At 44.3% G+C, this 18918-nt stretch overlaps 1 protein-coding gene across 3 annotated transcripts in view; it reads right to left on the bottom strand.

Moving 5' to 3' along the window:
* Window positions 1-18918, bottom strand: part of SPoCk (secretory pathway calcium atpase) — an 80472-nt gene that overhangs the window by 5342 nt on the left and 56212 nt on the right. For all 3 annotated transcript variants that reach the window (XM_077647326.1, XM_077647327.1, XM_077647325.1), the window contains exons 17-22: window positions 15187-15335; window positions 11784-11950; window positions 9834-9902; window positions 9615-9731; window positions 5067-5214; window positions 2918-3013 (exon numbers count right to left, since the gene is read on the bottom strand). In XM_077647326.1, the coding sequence (XP_077503452.1) occupies window positions 2918-3013; window positions 5067-5214; window positions 9615-9731; window positions 9834-9902; window positions 11784-11950; window positions 15187-15335 (746 nt within the window). The remainder of the gene's footprint in view (window positions 1-2917; window positions 3014-5066; window positions 5215-9614; window positions 9732-9833; window positions 9903-11783; window positions 11951-15186; window positions 15336-18918) is intronic.

Below are 18918 nucleotides of genomic sequence, written 5' to 3' on the forward strand. Positions count from 1 at the left end.
TACTTGCTTGATGTCATATACAGCCAGAGTCAGCCCATGAATGGTAGCAAGTGGAGTTGTGAAAAAACTAACTAAATAACATACAGTGAAACCTCGTTATAATGAACAGTTAAAAAATCGGAAAATAGTTCACTGCATACATAATTCGCAATATAAAATTTCGTATAATATACATGAGAGAGCAGCAAAATTCAATCAGAGAAGGCACAGCAACTCGGAGGGTGCTTACTTGGGCCACGTCCATTTATTTATGAGCAAAGAACTGCGTTATCGCGGCCTGCTTTTTTGTGTTGATCGCATTCCGTATCATGCCCTGTTCCACAGTTTACAAACACTCAACAAGGGCAAACCCACTGCCCTTAATAGCTTCTTGTAAAGTCGGAATGTTCTCATTGTCTGCAGGGTCTGCCTGAGCTTCGTCTGCGGGATGTTCAGAGACTTCCACAGCGATTTCGGCGTCCATCAGTACAGTCGTGGTTGCTGCGATGTCGTCGCCACCTACGAAGTCTTCTACAGTCATTTTTGCGGGCATGTCACGAACAAAACGCGAAAAAACGTTTCAGGCCTCATCGAGCTCGTAGAGCTCTGCTTCTGCATCGTCTGGATCGTCACCATCGTCACTTGATGCAGGGGCCTCTGCTGGAACAAAACCTGCGTGCCGAAAGTAGTAGGCAATCGTTTCGCCTTTCACACTGTCCCATGCCGCTTTAAGCCTCTGGATTGCTCCCAGCAGGTCGATCTTCAAGTCCTGCTTCACACGAAGCTTCACGAGAAGAGTGTCAATCAGTCTCCTCTTGTAAACTGCCTTGAAGGCCTTGATGACGCCCTGATCTAAAGGCTGCAGCTTGGCTGTTAGAGTTAGGTGGAAGAAAGCGAACTTCAATGTTATTGTGTGCGACATCTGTGTTGTGTGCAGGATAGCTGTATAGTTATCAACGAGGACGCACACTTTGCGACCCTCGCGCACAAGCTCGCAGTCCCAAGCATGCAGCCACTTCCCGAAAAGTTCACGCGTCATCCAACATTTCTTGTTGGAAACATACTCTACGGGGAGTATGCGGCACCCTCTCATGCATCTCGGGGTTTTAAATCTCTTGATGACGAAGGGTCGCAGTTTCACAGTGCCTTCCACGTTGGCGGCAAGCAAAACAGTGATCCGGGCCTTTCCTTGCTTCCCGCCATGGCACGGCTCTCCACATGTGTCGAGGGTATGCCTGGGTAACATCTGCCAAAATAGGCCTGTTACGTCCGCATTAAAGATGTCCTTGGGCTGATATTTTGCAAGAATTTGAGGCCACTCCCCCTCCGACCACTTTCTGATGCTCTCGCAGTTAGCCACCTCACTTTCGCCAGAGATCGTTTTGCCCACCATGTCATAGCGTGCCTTAAACCTTTGCAGCCATCCAGAGCTGACGACTAAGTTTTCGGCACCGAGTATACAGGCAAAGTCTTTCACTTTTTGTTGAAGCATTGGTCCTGACACTGGTATGTTCCGAGCTCTGACGTCCAAAAACCATTTGTAGAGTGCCTTCTCCACGTCGCTGAATGCAGGGGGCCGAAGACGCTGTGCACTTGTCCGCGTGGTCTCTTGTGCTTGTGCCTTGATTACAGCTTTGTTCTTCAGAATGGTACTCAAAGTGCTTCTTGGGATGCCAAACAAGTCCGCAAGAACGCACTTCTTTTCGCCGTTCTCCACACGTTGAATTATCTCCAGCTTGGTTTTTAAGGTCAGTGCCGCTCTTTTTTTCCCATTCACTGTCATCACAGCACTACGCACACCCACACAACACACTCAACATGACCACTGACAGAGCCTTTACAGAACGCTACGACCACCAAACCACTGCTAACACTAAAACACAAAAGCAACACTTGATCATGCCACTGCTGCTGCTGCTGAAGCGGCACTGTCAGCGGTAGTGAGATGCGGACAATTTCTTTGGCTGTCAACTCTCGATGCCGACGTGGCACCTGTGGCGCTGTAAACACCTGCGAGGTAGTCCTGAACGTTTGCTGCACTGCACAACACTCTTGTAGTGCAACGAAGCCTGCTGCCTGCTATTAAAGTGAGGTAGGGCTTGGCGTCGCGAAGTTCATTATATCCTTTTTATGCTGAACCGCGTTCGCTATAGGAAGTTAAAAATACATGTGTTTGATAAAAATATTTCGGAAGAGTTCAATATATTCAATAATTCGTTATATGCGTGTTCGTTATATCGAGGTTTTACTGCATCAACGGGTGCGACAACGTCATACCACATGAAAAGCAGGTAGCTTTATAGAAGCTTGAGCTGGTGCAACGTGATGAGGGACCAGATTCACAAGGCTGCTCATATGCGAGAACCACATCCGATTTGCCAGTAAAAAACTTTTCTGCGATGCCAGCAGCTTTGTAAATTTAACCCTTGAGTGACAGATGGTAGCTCAGAGCGCACTGAGCTGCAGCACACGAAAAGGAAAGCGGATAAAGCACAGCATCGTCTGGCACAATTACACCTGCACTGGAAAAGGGTTGCACTTTCCAGTGTGATCAGAATGGTCACAAGAGAAGTGAGCCTCGAAGGTGGTGAAAAAGGAACCTCAGATCCTCACAACTTCATTTATATGAAATGGCTTTCTTTAAAATAATTTTAGGGAAGCCACTCATCAAGTGGTCTTCCCCTTCATGCTGAAGACATTTTCGAACTGAGTTAACAAGTGTTGCAGTGCACATTTTTAAGAAGCGTTGAAGAACTCAAGCCTGCAATTAACAGCTGGAGAGCACAATGAAAATTATGTATTTCCAAAAATAAATGCACTGACCTGAAGAAGCTATATCATATTGGAAAATTTTAAAGTATTAAAGAAAGGTCACACGCAACACTGAAGGTCAATATTAGGCATTGCATTAGCAAATGTCTTCTAAAAGAACACTTACCTGCGATCTGCAGCTCAAGGCATTGAACATGTCAAAAAAGACAAAGCACGTAAACGTCATAGTGGTATCCCTTGGTGTCACAATTTGGTCACTCATCTGAGGAGAGGGCAGTGAAGGACTCAGGTAAAAGATAATAACAATAATGCTAAATAGAATCAAACCTGCCATAACAACCCTGTGGACTATGAGGCATGCTACAGTGGAAAGCTCCAGATCAATTTCGGCCCCTTACACACGAGTGAACACACAAGCATTCCTGCATGTTGCACAAATCTCATATAAATGCAACTGCAGTGACCATGTTGAGATCTTTTATCCATAGCAAAGTGCCCTAGCTATTGAGCCACCTTAGCGGATTCAGGCAAACAAGCATTGGCCACGAAAAGCATCTGCACCATACATGCCCATGCAAGACCATTAGGAAAATCACTGCAAAGGTCATTAAAAAGGTCACTTCACTATACACAACCAAAAGCAATTGAAAGACACCACGAACGGCACTGTCTGGGCTGGCATTAGTGACATGGCAATGCTGGAGAACAGCCTTGCTCAAGTTTTCTTTTCATCATCTTTTCTTCCCCCTCTTTCCTTCAGTGTACTCAGATGGTATTTCATCTGCTTGCTTTCCTTCTGGCTCTGAGCATGCCCTAGTGTGTAGCACAGCTGTTTCACGAGAAAGTGCACAACACATCTGCATGCCTTTCCATCCACCACAAGGGACACCTGGGAGGTGGTGTGACCACGGCGACACTGTCCGACCACATCAGAGATCTGCACTGTGCCTGCCATCTGCCGCATCAGCTGAAAATTCAGCACCCTTTGTAGTCTAACCCTTTCAGTCCAAAAGTCTCCTGTACCTTAGACAGTGGGGGCTTGGCAATATTACTTTTATTTCTTATTTAAATGCCCAACTAATGATCGTTTCAGCCCAAGCCCATGCACAGGTGCATCTTGAGGCTTTTTGTCTGCTGAAGGTGATGCCTGCACAACACCAAACTCCGATCTTTATGCCTTGCTAGTGACCTGCCACTTTCACTTCGGGCAAGGTGCAAAGGCACAGGTCCTGGCCTTGATTTCGCCACTACATTAAAACGTTATATTTTTAAGCATGAAATGCTTTTAGTTCCCATGGTCGGCGCACTGCTAGTGGCCCTCGCACGACAACAAAGGAGAACATGGAGCTGAACCTAAACGAACATCGGTGAAACTTGCAGTTCACCTGCCCCTTGTGCCTACGTGGTGTGCTGCCACCGGAGCACCGCATCCGCCAACCGCATCTCCATAGTCCCGTGTCAGTGAAAGCCAGCGCATGGCACGGAGGAACTTAAATTCTGCCCTGCAGCCCACGAGGTGCATGCACACGCCTCGCAACGTACAAGCCAAGCGAGTGCACCACGCGTATTGCACAATCCATACGTCTTGATTGGAAGCGCAAGCATTGAGGCACTCTATCTTGTGTGCGCCTATGACGCCATCCTTCGAAGTGCCATGGAACCCACTGTAAACAGTGAAGACAGCGGAAGGTAGTGGTCCCGGAATAAGCACCCTGCTGCCTGAGCGATGCTGCTGACGGATGGTTGTGTTTGGTTGAGACGAGACCTTGCTTAGCAACGAGACTCAGTCACTGGTATGTGATACACCGGTACTACAAAGCATTTCATGCTTATGGCTACTCTCGATTGTGAGAGAGAGTGCACCTTTGCTTTTCTTTTTTGTTTAGAAAGTGCCGCACAGACATTCGGAGTCCTGCTGCAACATGGTTTGCAGTTGCTACAAAAGCTCATCTTAACCAAGAAACTTTTTTCATGGACAAAAGTTTTCAGGATGTGAATTCACGAAAAAAATACCTATATTTCTGCACTGCTTCACTAGTCAGTCAGACGATCTTCTTCTAGCAGATGGAGCACGCATGTCATTGACCTGCTGCGCCTAACTGCGCCACAATTAATTTTTTTCCGCGAATCTGCATCCTGCAAAATTTTGTCCATGATTGTACATGTGAAGTACATGTGAAAACAACGAAGGGCTTTTAGCTTGATTGTAACATCCAAGAATTCTCAACCGAATTTGTCTTAGGGTCTACATGCAACATGCAAACAAGTGACAAAGAACATGACTGATAAAAATTTACAATGCACAAGAAATTCACCTCTTTTTTGAAAATAAATAAAGTTCCCAGAATGATGATCAATGAGGATATAACCACGTTGAATATTAGATCTCTTGTGATCATGGGCTGCTTCGTGTTACGTGGAGGCTGCTTCAAAACATCATGGTCCACAGGCTCAACACCCAGGCTGCAAGAAAGAGAAAGTACGAACATAAAGCCTTCATTCTCAAGGGACTATGCAAGGAATAAAAAGTCGCTTGTAAATGTTTGCAATGCTTAGAAATGATGCTAAGAAGCATTCACACCAAGTATGAGTCTTCGGAACTGAGCCGGCAATTTATTATGAATTCTTAAAAACAGTGTTTTTTAAATTTCGCGGGCCGATTGATGTGCTCGTAGTGACCGATTTTGAAACTAAAATCGTGAAAATAGACGTCACTATACCCATGGCTTCAGCAGGCCACCACACGTTGTCATTCGCTGGAGCCACGGCAGCCACGACATCACGGGCACACTTTCGGCAGTCGTGAAAATCGTCTGCTCGTGCCGTAGCGCGACCCTCTCGGGCAAGCGCGAGCCAGGGCATTGCCTTCGAGCATATGGTTTCAATTTTCCTCTGCCGCCTCCTCCTGTCGGGAGTTCCGGAGCCACTCGCACAGCTCTTCGTGTGCACGCATAGGGCTCGATGGCCATCGCGGCCGTAAAAGCGAGCAGTCACACCTCGAGGTCCGGGTCCATTATTGCTAACTACAACAGATGACAAGCAAAGAAACGCGCCGCGCGTCGCAATTACACCGCAGACACTGCTGCTGAGGTGCTAGGAGCGACAACCGGAAGTTGCAAAAGGAACGTCAGCGGATGACGTATTCATGGGCGGGACCCAGTCCCAGAGCTGTTTTATTTTTTTCTGGTGCCCCGCATGTATGAGTTGAGGGGGGAGAGGAGGAGCGTAATTTTTAATCGTCTATACCTTCATTGTTATTGATGCTAGCTTAAATATTCTTGCGTTGGGGTGACGAGTGATGAAATGCCTATCTCTCGTCTGCTTTACGCAATCTCAATTTATTGCATAGTCCCTTTAAAGAGAAAAAATTTTTGCATCTTTTTGGAAATTTAACTTATTTCACACCATAAAAAATTAAGATGGTCTCATGTACTGCAGTGTAAATTTGAGCAGAACCATCGTTGGTTAGATAGCAGAGCAAGACTACACATTGGTATTTCCATTAAAGTATAGACAGCAAATTTCTGCTTGCATATGTTTTCTTTCATATGAAGGCGTCAGAAGTTAGTATGCATGGATCACCCTGTGGTATTTACTGAAGACAGTTAAGTAATTTATAATTGAATTTCTACCTGATGCTGTTTCGATTACATTTTCATCAACCAAACAATGGCTGGGACATGTAGTTCGAGTTTAGGTCACAGAAGGAGTAAAAGAAAACTGCAATATAACCGCTGATAAGTCGCTCATTGCCAATCTATATTTAGAAGCACGCTGGCTTAAGCATTGTAGTTAATTAAAGCTATGTATAAGAGATTTTACTGCAGTTTTTTATCATGTCTCATATGACCTAAACATCAACTGCACGTCAAAGCCATCATTCAGTTGACGAAACTGATACCGAAACAGCATCAAAAAGAAACCTAATTATAAAATATTTAGCAATCAGAGGCTAAATTCAACCCAGTGATCCATGCATCATTTGAAATAAGAAAACATGCCTCTAAAATTAGGTGTCTATAGTCCTTTAATAAAAGAGGCATTTCCCATCGGCATGAACATAGATGGCATTACTTGCGGCAGCAATGAATTTACCAACATAAATCTTTGAAGAAAAACTCTAGGGAATATACCTTCTTTTTTTGTTAAGGTTCATATATCTATGTTGAAGAAAAAATTATTACTGTACACTTTACTTCCTGCCCTGCCTATATATATGAAATTAGACAGCCTTGTGGTACTTTCAGAGCAAACCAATTTTCAAGCTGTCCATGTTAGGGCCACAGTCCTACTGGCACAGGGAACTGCGCCTCCTGTGATAAAATGATCACTACTTGCCTCCTGGAGGTCTTTCTTACAAAAATGTCACACTTGTTTTTAGTCTTCCCAGACAGTTCATGAAGCCGTGCCTCACATTTCCTGATTTAGCCTGTCAGTGCACACCAAGACAATTTCACCAATAATGTCTGCGACATCACCATAATGCAGGGAAAAGCACAGCCTTCAGTTTTGTTTTCTGCATGCATGCATGCATTCATGCACACACACAAAAGAAAAATCTTCCAGGGTCAGTAGTACTTATGTCTACAGGAAAGGGTGCCATGAACGAAAACCATGACTTATTCCCACATTTCGACCAGGACCCAGACTTCGTCACAGTTATGTGCGTGCGCACGCACACAATTACAGGTGCACAAAAGAGGACTCTGAGCGCTCGCCTTTTTACCATGGGAACTCGATCTGCACGCTCTGAGCTTGCTAAGAAACTTTGAATTATTGTCCTATGTGGCCAATTTCCCTATTAAATGAAAATAAAGGCGTGGAGTGCTATCCAGCCAGCCGCGTGGTGGCCTGCCGCCCTGCTATCGGCGGAATGATACGTCGCGATTAGCGAAAGCAAGGAGTCCAAGCGTATTTTTATTTCTGTGGGCCTAATTTGTGGCTATGTAGTCTGCGACTGAAACTATTTATTCACGGAAACCTAAAAAAACAAAATAAAAGTGAAAGCGAAGCCGCCACGTGATTGGCTGAAAGGAACTCCATGCATTGGCCGACTCCTTTTTTCGGAGGTGAGTTAAAAAAAAAGGGGCGGGAGCTGGGACGTTAATTTGATTTAGTAGGAAAATCGGCTGCACAGGAGATTAATACGAAGTTTCTAAGAATGCTTGGAGAATGCAGATCGAGTTAACACAGTACAAATATGATTTCAGATTCCTCTTTAGTGCACCTTCAAGTTTTGTCTTGGGCAGGTGATGGAACTGAAACATAAGAAATGCTCTCTTTCCTGGTAGCACATCACTTTTCTATGTGGTCCCCACCAGTAGCAATGCATTTCTGCTGCCAATGCACCAGTGTCTGCTTCCCATCGCAGAAGAACCAAGGTGGCTGTTGTTAACACTATGGCCCGCTGCATTGGTGACCTCCTTGACAGACACAATGTGTGTACCCTCAGGTGTTCTTTGTCTAGGGAAACAGCCAGAAGATGGGTGAGGTAACACAGTCGCCCTCATTTTTCTGCAACGGCATGCAGAGACTAGTACACTAGCGGAAGTGCATTGCCACTGGTAGGGACCATGCTGGAAAGTAACATGATCCTTAGAAAAAGAGCATTCTATACTTTGAACATAAAACCCTTCAATTTATTCCCTTCATAAAAAGTTATAGACAGGGAGAGGCAAAACTTATTGAACACTTATGCATTTTCGACTGCACGTGTGCCATGCAAGTGTGCACATGTATTCAACAAAATGGCAACTGAAATTATATTTTCCCAGGATACCAGCATGAATGCAAAAGTTCAATACTTAATAAAGAACACGACTTTTTCATGCTCATAAGACCCCCCTTCATCAAGAAATTATGGAGAAAAGAAGCTAAATTATGACGAAAGGCATTTCGTTGCTCTTGTTACCCTGTCACTGGCTACATAAAGCCCCCCCCGTCTTCAATGCACAACAATAAAACAAAACTCCCATCTTACAAGACTGCTTCCTAAAGACAACAGCCACCCTCAGTAAAACTGCAAAGTCAGATCTGCTATCAACAGCTGCAGAAAGTTCAAACTCTGCCAAGATCTCCCAACATGGGCGACAACCTTGAGAAATTCACGAGTAACTAAAGTCAGATATAACTCAAGAACAAAGCGGCAAATGCCTCCCAAAGGAGGCCCTGCAGCTGGACCTGGACCTGGTAGGGTCAGCTGCAGCAAGTTCAAACTCTGTCAAGATCTCCTAACATGGGTGATAACCTTAAGAAAATCACGAGTAACTAGTCAGATACAACTAAAGAATGAAGCAGCAGATGCCCCCCAAGGAGGCCCCCAGCCAAAGGCGTCAACAGATTCTCAGGACGTTGTGATAAATCCCCTCATATTTGGTAGTGTGACATCTCAGGGGGTGGTGGTAATCACAGCTTAATCAGATTAACCATGGCATCATGAAAATCCCTTAAAACCATTGGCTGAAGGGCCAGCTTTGAGAGGCACCTGCCGCTTGCCGCTTTGTTCTTGAGTTATATGTATCGGTCTACAGACCTTCTGGTCACTGCTGAGCAAAAAAATCAGTAAAAGGTCAAAGATTTGCATAGCACAAAGCAATAGCACAATCAATACAACAACATCTGACGGACATTTTCCAATGAAACAATGACAGAGAATATAGACTGTGCAAGAAATAGGAAATAGAAATGGCTTACCTACTCAAGAATTTGAAACATTTTTTAAATACAGAAATCACAATTTAGAAACAAAAACATGAAATAAATTAACTGTCTGGTAATTACTTAAATTTTTAAGAAATTCCATTAATTGATTTTCCACTATTTACTAGTAATGAAGAACTAAAAAGGCATAAAGTGAATACAACCTTTGTGCCGGTGGGCCATCCATAATGATGTTTATCCAAAGGATCTGCATTGCATTGAGAGGGTTGGGGATCTTCATCAGTGTAGACAATGCAATCAAAGATAGTGCTGCAATACTCCTGGCATTGGGAAAGAAAAAGCCAAATGAAACAATGAAAATTTCAGAAGAGCATGAATGGCTTGTTTTATAAGTGATGCAAACTTAAGAAAATAAGACATACGTGCTCAGCTGGAATGTAACGAAGTTCCTGATGTTGTAAAATATTCCTTTGCCTTCTTCGATGGCAGCCCTGTAAATACACAAGAAACTGTACTGTGCTCATCAAGAATTAGAGACTTCAGATTTTGCTCCAGGAAACATGATACAAGGGCGATTCAGAAAGTAATGCCTCCAAGCCCACTACTTTCCCAATAGTACTGCAAACATTTTGAACTCTTCATCATTAAGGCACTGATGTTTAAGCTATAGAATGCCACTTGCTTCACTTTCCTATCTCTTTTCGCTCGAGAGTAATCGAGCAATCCACGGCATTCAGTGGTGACGTCCGGCAGAAACAGCGGGCTGTAATTGGATTTCTGACTGCGGAAGGTTGAGCGCCCATCAACATTCATCGCCGTCTGACTGCAGTTTACGGGGATGTTGATGCCAGCACTGTGCGGAGGTGGGCAAGGGCTGCTACCTCCTGTATCAAAAAAATTCAAAGTTGTCCCATCTCCTTATGGGAAAGTGTTGTTGGCTCTCTTCTGGGACTGGGATGGTGTCGTGCATATTGAATTTCTGCGACACGGTGAGATAGTAAACTCAGATTGCTACGTTGACACCCTAAAGCGACTGCGGGCCACATTGCAACGCACGCGCAAAGATGCGCGCAAGCAGGCACTTCTGCACCATGACAATGCTCATCCACACATGCCACAAACTCAGGAAGCACTGCAGCGCTTGAGGTTCACGGACATTCTGCATCATTATGCCTATAGTCTGTATGTTGCACCCTGAGACTTTTGGCTCTTACCCAAACTTAAGGATCACAGTAAGGGCCAAAGCTGCAGCTGTGACGCAGAGGTGGAAGCACCAGTTCGCCAATGGTGTCACCGGCAGTCGCCATAATTCTTCGCTTACGGCATGAAAAATCTTGTTTTGCTTTGGTGCAGGTATGTTGCCCGTAATGGGGACTATGTTGAAATATCATGCCAGCATTTTTAGCTAACATTGCAAGCTTTCCACTGATACCTGTATCGGTGCTATCGGTCAAACGCAAATAAAGGTGTCACCTTGGAGGCATTAATTTCTGAACCGCCCTCGTACTTTAAAAATAAACCACAGGGTCTGCAAAACAGTAGAGTATAAAGACAGTACATAGGAACACTGAACAATCATTTGCAGCTGATAGGGCAGTGAATTTATATATTTATTCATTTGCTTTATGGAAAGGAATGATTCACTGCCTGGAGAGGTGCAAGAAGAAAAGCTGAAAAATTTAAACACCTAAGAAATGACACACCTGCAGGCCCTGTTCATCAACAATTACAAAAATGGTGACAAGACAATAAAAGTCGCAGAACAATACAGCCTTGAGGTGCACAAGAGATGCCGCCAGAGATTATAGGCGTAAAAGAAGCAAGCACCAAAAAGAAGCTATGTTCCTGGGAACCAAAATGAGCGTGCAAGTGTCACTCAAGATGTGGCAACAACCCCTCCTATGTGACAGCAGTTACCCCCCACCTCAGCAATGTGCCTCCTGACCTACTCAAACCATGAGATTCCTTCTTGCTGACCCCTTTCAGGCAGTCATCCTTGCCTTTCTGGTGTGGTTAGCCTTCCTCTGCATGCGGACGATGGTCTTTAGGAGGAGGACATGTGCAGATCCTTCGACCCCCACTTCCCTGTTCCTATGAAGGTGGGCTTTAGTGCGCCACCGTGACCCCTGGGGACTGCCATCTTATGCACATGACGTCATGTACTGGCTAGCATAGCTGCTAGCTGGATGCAGGCATAGTGCAGCCCAAACGCCAAAGAAAATACACCTCAAATAGTGGTCCAAGTAGTATTTAAAAACTTGTGTGCTAGAACTATGGAAAATATAAATTTCAAAACTACTCTATGTGTTTAACAAAGGCAACCCCAGGCTTCCATTAAATAAAAAATTTAAATCTTCTTGGATGCTACTTACATGATGGTGAAGAAGTCATCATCAACAAGAATCATGTCAGCTGCCTCCTTACAGACGTCTGTGCCAATTTTGCCCATGGCAATGCCAATGTCAGCTTTCTTCAAAGCAACTCCATCATTCACACCATCACCTGTCATGCCCACAATGTAGTGGTTTCGCTGAAGAGCCTATGGCAACCAAGAATAACCAATAAGCAATCATGTATATAGTCAAAAGGCACAGACAAATGGCAATCATTGGTTTTTGGGCCCCCAGTCCTGCTGAATGTGACAGTACATTACTAACTTCCAAAATAAACTACGCTAAGAAGTGATGCCACTAGAAGGTGAGAAGCCAGAAGCTTTGCACTCCACTATTCAGACACTTCTCGACAAAACCTTCACCAAGCTACAAAGTGCATAGTTTCACCACGCTCCAAGCACTGATCTATGCCGTATAGTGTACACAACTTTCTTAGAGGCAGCACCTATTAATATCTTGGTGTGGGCTAATTGGTGAATCATCATGGAAAGCGGCAGCGCGAAGCAAAAAGGATGAAAGAGAGACACGAGAACACAGGACAAGCGCTGACATCGGCTTGTCCTGTGTTCCCGTATCTCTCTTTCGTCCTTGTTACTTCGCGCTGCCGCTTTCCTTAGAGGCAGAGTTTTCAAGCATATGTGCCACAATGTCAGAGCACACTGCCAAATTGATGCACAAATGCCTGCATTGACCTCCTCTATAAGCACGAAAAAGAATTTGGCTAACTCCTAGTCCAGAGCAGTAAAAGGCAATTTCAAAGGTTTGCATAGCACAAAGCAATAGCACAATCAATACAACAACATCTGACGGATATTTTTCCAATGAAACAATAACAGACAATAGGTAGACTGTGCAAGAAATAGGGCAACACCATACCAGATTGTGATAGGCACTATCCTGACTGCTTAAAATCGGCAACAACTATCAGCGGCATGGACACTTATGGGGAAGCAAGCAAGGATAACAACAGTACCCTGGTCGATAATAACATCTACTATTATATGTGCTGGCAGACGGCCGACAGCAACGCAAAGTTTGGGTTTGAGGTACAGCCAGACTATTTGTGCCTGCTTCATTTGGCCTGAATGACTATCACCTGTCTAGTAGAAAAAAAAAAAATCCTTCATGAAGATGCTACTAGGTGGCCTCCACAAGCTCAGAGATGCTATCTGGGAGTGGCTGCATTGTATTTGCTAAAGATACTCTTAGAGTTGGCATGGAAAGGCCGTCACAGAGAGGGCTCTTTCACTACCGTGCCATATGAGAGCGGTCAATAACTGACGTTTTGAACCTGCCAACAAAAATTAAAGTCGGTGCTCCTATCTAGTTTGCTTCTATAACACCAACTCTTAGGATTCAGTTTTGTTTTTTAATGCAAAAGCATAACTTGGCTATGTCGGCGGTTTTGTGTCCGCAAGAGTGTCCGCAAAACATGACCGCAGCCCTTGTGTCATTCGAGGAACAGTTATGAGCAAAAGAATGATTTTATGTGATAGAGGATGATAAAATGTCGCTGTGCGTCAAATGTGGTTGCTGTCGACTAATTAGCTAATCAATTAGAGGCAAAAACTTCAATTACACGTCGAAATATTCCTGGACGTTGATATAGCAGGTGGACGTCAAAACAGCCGTGGACGTCGAAATAGTGGTAAAATATGCAACCAATCAGGATAAATTTTTTAAATAGATTAAAAAGTGATTATTAACGATAATTAAGCAAATAAAAAAGGTTTGGGTGATGTTTGGGCACACAAGTATGCTTCAAAGTTGTTTTTAACCCGCGTAACAGTTACAGGTGCTCATTTGCTGCAGAATATTTTCAGCAGCCAGAGTTTAAATTCCGATCATTCTGAAAAAAAAAAAAAGTGTTCTGGCCACAACGAGAGTTGGAAGTTGTTGGTGCACTGGTGGCGACAACTTCCCTGTCCTGGCTTTACTCCCCCTGGCACATCACCTAAGCGGTATGGTACTCGTCGTGCCCGTAGAGTCGCACAGAGTTACTGTACAAACCGTATAGTAAGTCCCCAATGTCAGGGTTGCAGACGCTGCCTACCACAAGGAAACGAGACTACCATACAAAAAAATTAGGTTTTAAATAGTTCTGCTGCACTTCTCAGTGCCACAGCCGACTATTTGTTTATTTGGGCTAGGTGTTTTCGATTGATTAAAAAAAAATACAGTTGATAAAATATAGTGGACTACACCTTTAAACAATTTTACTCTTTCCTTAACTTATTCTACAGCTAAAATGAGGACAAAGTCATTTTCAGGCTGCCTGTCCCACTCTCAAATACATACTTCATATGTATGTGCTTGAACATCTTGCTCATTCCAACATTGTGTTTCCATGATGGCTGCACTTGATAGCATATGACTGTACTGCGGCAAATCGGACTCTGTTTTGTAAAACAACTCAATTATATCACTAAAACTTAATGGTACGTGAAAGCAGACACATCAAAGGCCTTGTGCACCCCATATATTATGTTCAGAACAATATATACAATGAGCAGCCCTCACTTTGATGAGTGCCACCTCCCAAATGAGCAGCCTGCACATTGCCATGGACAATTTACTCCAGAAATAAATACCATAAGACATCGTAAAGCCACATGATGTCTAAAGCAGACTTCATGCAAGAAATCGGCAGCAGACGTAACTGCAAGTTCTAGGAATGGGAATTTAAGGGGCACTGAACACACCTCCTTCCAGTCAAATGTTCTCAGTAGAAATTGATTCTCTGGTTCTTTTCGGCCAAGCTGACATTTGTCTGGCAGCAAAAATGCATTTATCGTTGAGGAAATTGGATTTAAAAATGTTCACACCAGTCAATGCAAACTCGTGATGCCCTTACAGAAAAAGATGGGTTGCCACCATTTCAATGTGAATGACAGTGTAGTGTATTCTCTGGTATTTGTTTCCAAAAATTTGTGTCGATGCATGCGTTTTACTTGCGAAATCAGCAGGTGACAGTGATGGTGAGCCTGTATTTATTTTTTTAACTTTTAGCATATTAAAAGCTCAGTTTTTAGTGAAAGTGGCCTCTTCTGTGATTACTATACATGCATTGGTACAGTCCAACTTCTATTTGTCTTCAGTGTCCCTTTAAAATAAATTTGTAAATTATTGGCTTGCTTTTGGACTTCTACACGACATAAACGTTCAATAGCTTTTACTCTAGATAGAGTATGCATTTTGTAGCCACCTTCAAAATTATTCCAGGGCTCTTCTACATGGGAGCATAAGGTTCTACATTCATGAAAGAAGTGCTATGCTTATGTAACACACTGCTGCTAACAAGATCCCCCAGAGACATTATAAGCTCTGGGTTATCACAATACCTAGGCCAGCCATGTAGAATGTAGACAGCAGGGTAACATACCTTAACAATTCGAAGCTTATGACCTGGTCCTGTCCTGTAGAATACAGATACAGAACCAATAATTCTTTGCAGTTCACTGTCAGTCATTGCATCCAGCTGATCACCAGACAGCACGACACTGCCCACAGCATGGAGACCAAGACGAGCCGCTGCGCAAAAGCCACAGTGACACTCTTTACGAACAATGAACATCTTAAAAAAAACAAAACAAAGTTCTACTCAATAAACGCACAGCTACCTACATAACAAAGGAAACTGCTAAGACAGCCCAAACACAACAAGATTAAATCAAGCCTACTCGTAACAGCCTCACCTAAAATGCTAGCTTAACAGTAAAGGTTAAATCACCATAACAACACAAATTAGAGTTATGGCACAGAGTATCAGATAGACTTCTTGCAGACATGAAATTTGGTTACAGTGACACAAAGATGCTCCAAATTTGCACACAGAGCTGTACTACATGACCCATGGTCTTTAACGAAAATTCCAAGCACCAAAACCTCGGCACTTCTCATCGTACGTGCTAAGATCATCAAGAGGATGGGGGCAATGCACATGCATGGAAGAGGTCAAGAAAAAAATAAAAGCCCTACATGCAGCTTTGCTTTCACTGTGTCTTGTGGAAGAACTGTGTTCAATAGATGCAGATCCTTTGCAGTATGACAATACCATCAGCGACTGAAGTATACATGCATCTTCTATAGTAAACTTAACACAGAAACCTGTATATCGAACCTCTTATTCAGCGCACTATGTACACAAACCAGTCCAAAAATTTGAAAGAGTATATATGCAAAACCGATGTCACTCAAAACTATTTCTGGAACACTCAGTGAGTGAAACGCACTTGCTGCTGATGCAGTGGAAAGCCCGGCTGTTGAGTCTTTTGTATAAAAACTGAAACACCTGTCTTATTCCTTTGCTTGCGTGCAGTTTTACTCTTAAGTGTTTTTATCATGTCTCTGTTTTTTTTTATCATTATTTTGTTATCCCTAGTCATCACATCTGCTGAAGGAAAAGTGTATGCATGTGCAAATCATTCAGCCCTTGTCCTTGTCCCAGGCTATCTACCCAAAGGGGCGGACGATATCTGCTTTCTTGCTTGATTCATGTCTGGCTATGCTCTTTTTTTTCTGCTCAGTCTTTTTCTTGTTAACCATGTACAGTGGTGGTCCAGCCATTCCAGGTTCTGGAGCAATTTTTGGAGCAGAAAAATATTCATTTTGGAGCACCTTTGTATCAGAACAATAATTGCGGAGCAACCCGGGAGCAGCACGAACAGAATAAAGGAGTCACCCAGAAGAGTTTGTTACTAACGAAATCAGGTTTAGCCATGTGTAGCTAGCAAGAAAGAAAAAAAACAGAAAAAAGGTGTTCACAAAAAAAGACAAAATATTTCATTAATGCTGGCACTGTCCTGCACACAAGTTAAGCGTGCTTCACTAAAAGTCTAAAGGACACGTTCACTAGAACTATTCTTTTTTCATGTTGGCACTATCTCAATGCTTCTTGGAATTTTTTGTTGCAAATTCATCAAGCTTGCAAAGTGAACCAGCAATGCCTAAATTCCCTAGTTCCAACAAAGCTTGACCTCGTTGGGCCTGCTCCAATTTTTGTTTTTCAACCCAGAAGTTACTTCTTTGGCCCTCTTCAGGGTTGACCAACGTGATTCAGCCGACATGATGCACGAACATGAAGGAAGGAAAACTCAGGACAGGCTCTCGCAATCCGAGCTGCACACCACAAAAAATGTGGCGAAAGTCATGCGCTTCCGCAAGGACTACTGCGAGTCTTTGGCCGATGGCGCAGCCAACACTAGGCGCAGCGGAGTCATTTGCTGCAATGCCTGCCTGCGCGCAGACAGGGGCAAGTAGGGGGAGACGCCTTAAAAAATGTGACTTATACCCCTGTCATACAGCATTCCTCGAAGGCCTTTCCAGCAAAGGCACCTTTTTTCACCAAAGGAGCGAAAGCTTAAAGGAGCAGCGACGCAGCTACACGGTGCAGCCCAAAGGTGAAACAGTCGTTCAGGCTTAGCACCCGCTGCTGTTCTCGAGGCGGCTGAAGTGAGTGTTTTAAAATTAAAGTGGGGTATTCTGTTCATTCGTTGAGCTCAGACAATTTTTTTATTCTGAGAGCTTCCTTAAAAGTACTGCAACAGCTACTCTCATCAGCAGCAGCATCAGGGGCACCCGGTGTTGCTGCAACACTTTCATGTTGCTGCAACACTTTCACTGCCTTGAAATCTGGGCATAAAATATAAACACCTGCACAAAAAGCCAAGCCAGACACACCTTTCGTATTTTAAAAAAATATTTTCAAACATTGTTGGCTGTATCTATTTTTTATTGCTTTTACTTTTTGACGTTGGGTGGCACTGCGATCGCAGGTTCTCTAAGGCCGCGCCTTTGGGCTCCAAAGGTCTCTGACGAGCGCCTTCGCCTCCAAGGCCCTTAGTGGCAAAGGCGCAACATTTTTGCCGTGTAGCTGCACTCCTTACGCCTTTGGATATAAGGACCTGATTCTTAAAGGCCTTTGTGATGCCTGTGTGGCAGGGGTATTAACTGCCCCTCGAGAGTTCTTTCCTTCCTCCATGTACGCGAATGAGCTGGCTGCTAAATTCTACCACAAGCCAGCCCACCAGCGACCTGGGTTGCCAGCTGCGGAAACGTTTTAGTAGGTTGCCAACTGAAAGCCTGAACGGTTACAAAAATAGTCGCTTTCCCGTGACCGCGTCTTCTTTTTGGCGCAGCTAAGGCGCAATATTGATCACTTTGCTGGTTTTACAGCAGACTGGCACAGCAAAATGCAAATGTATCAGAATGGCACAAATGGTGCAGCTGGAGCACCACTGCATGTATGCCCAACTCCTGCCTAAGGCCTTCAGTGAAGGGTGGCAGTACTTCTGAAGTAATTACAGTAGAATCTCGATAAACGGAAATCGGTTAAACGGAACTACCGCTTAAACGGAACAAACGCCTCGCGATTGGTTGGTTTTGTATTAAGCCAATGTAAAAAAAATCTCGTTAATCGGAACTCAAATTTTGCGACCACCGCGTTAACGGAACCGAAAAACTCGAAACCGCAACTAGTTGGACAAGCGCAGTGCCATCGCGGTACGCATCAATGCTCCCCTCCTTCTCCTCCCCGCGTCACCACTCCGGTTTCCGTCTCCGGCGGTTTCCGGTTTGCTCGTACACTGTCCTCCGCATCGCTCACTCGCGTTCACGGCGGTTGTGTTCAGTTAGGCATAAGCCCTAGAGCCCTAGAGCTTTTGTTCGGTCCGATGGCAGCGCAAAAACGACCGCACAATGCACTTGCGTTGGAAAGGAAGATGGAGATCATCAACGACTTCGAGAGTGGTGGCTTCACGAAAACGGCGCTAGCGACGAAGTACGCCGTCCCCAAAAGCAGCCTAACAAGAATTCTTCAGGACAAGGACAAGCTGCGGGAGGCGTTTGAGACGTCATGCTTTGGTCCTAAAAGAAAACGACTGCGAGCAGCTGACCACGAAGACTTGGAGAAATGCCTGGTGCTTTGGCTGCGCAGAGCCCGCAGTGAAAACATCCCAATCAGCGGGCCACTAATTCGTGCAAAAGCGGAAGAATTTGTTCTTCGCCTCGGCATCGAGGGTTTCTCGTGCAGCGAGGGGTGGCTGACCCGGTTTAAAGAGCGCAATGGACTGGTGTTTCGTGCTGTTTCAGGGGAAGCTGCCGCTGCTGACGCGAC

Source organism: Amblyomma americanum, chromosome 1 (assembly GCF_052857255.1).
Source record: "Amblyomma americanum isolate KBUSLIRL-KWMA chromosome 1, ASM5285725v1, whole genome shotgun sequence".
NCBI lineage: Eukaryota > Metazoa > Arthropoda > Arachnida > Ixodida > Ixodidae > Amblyomma > Amblyomma americanum.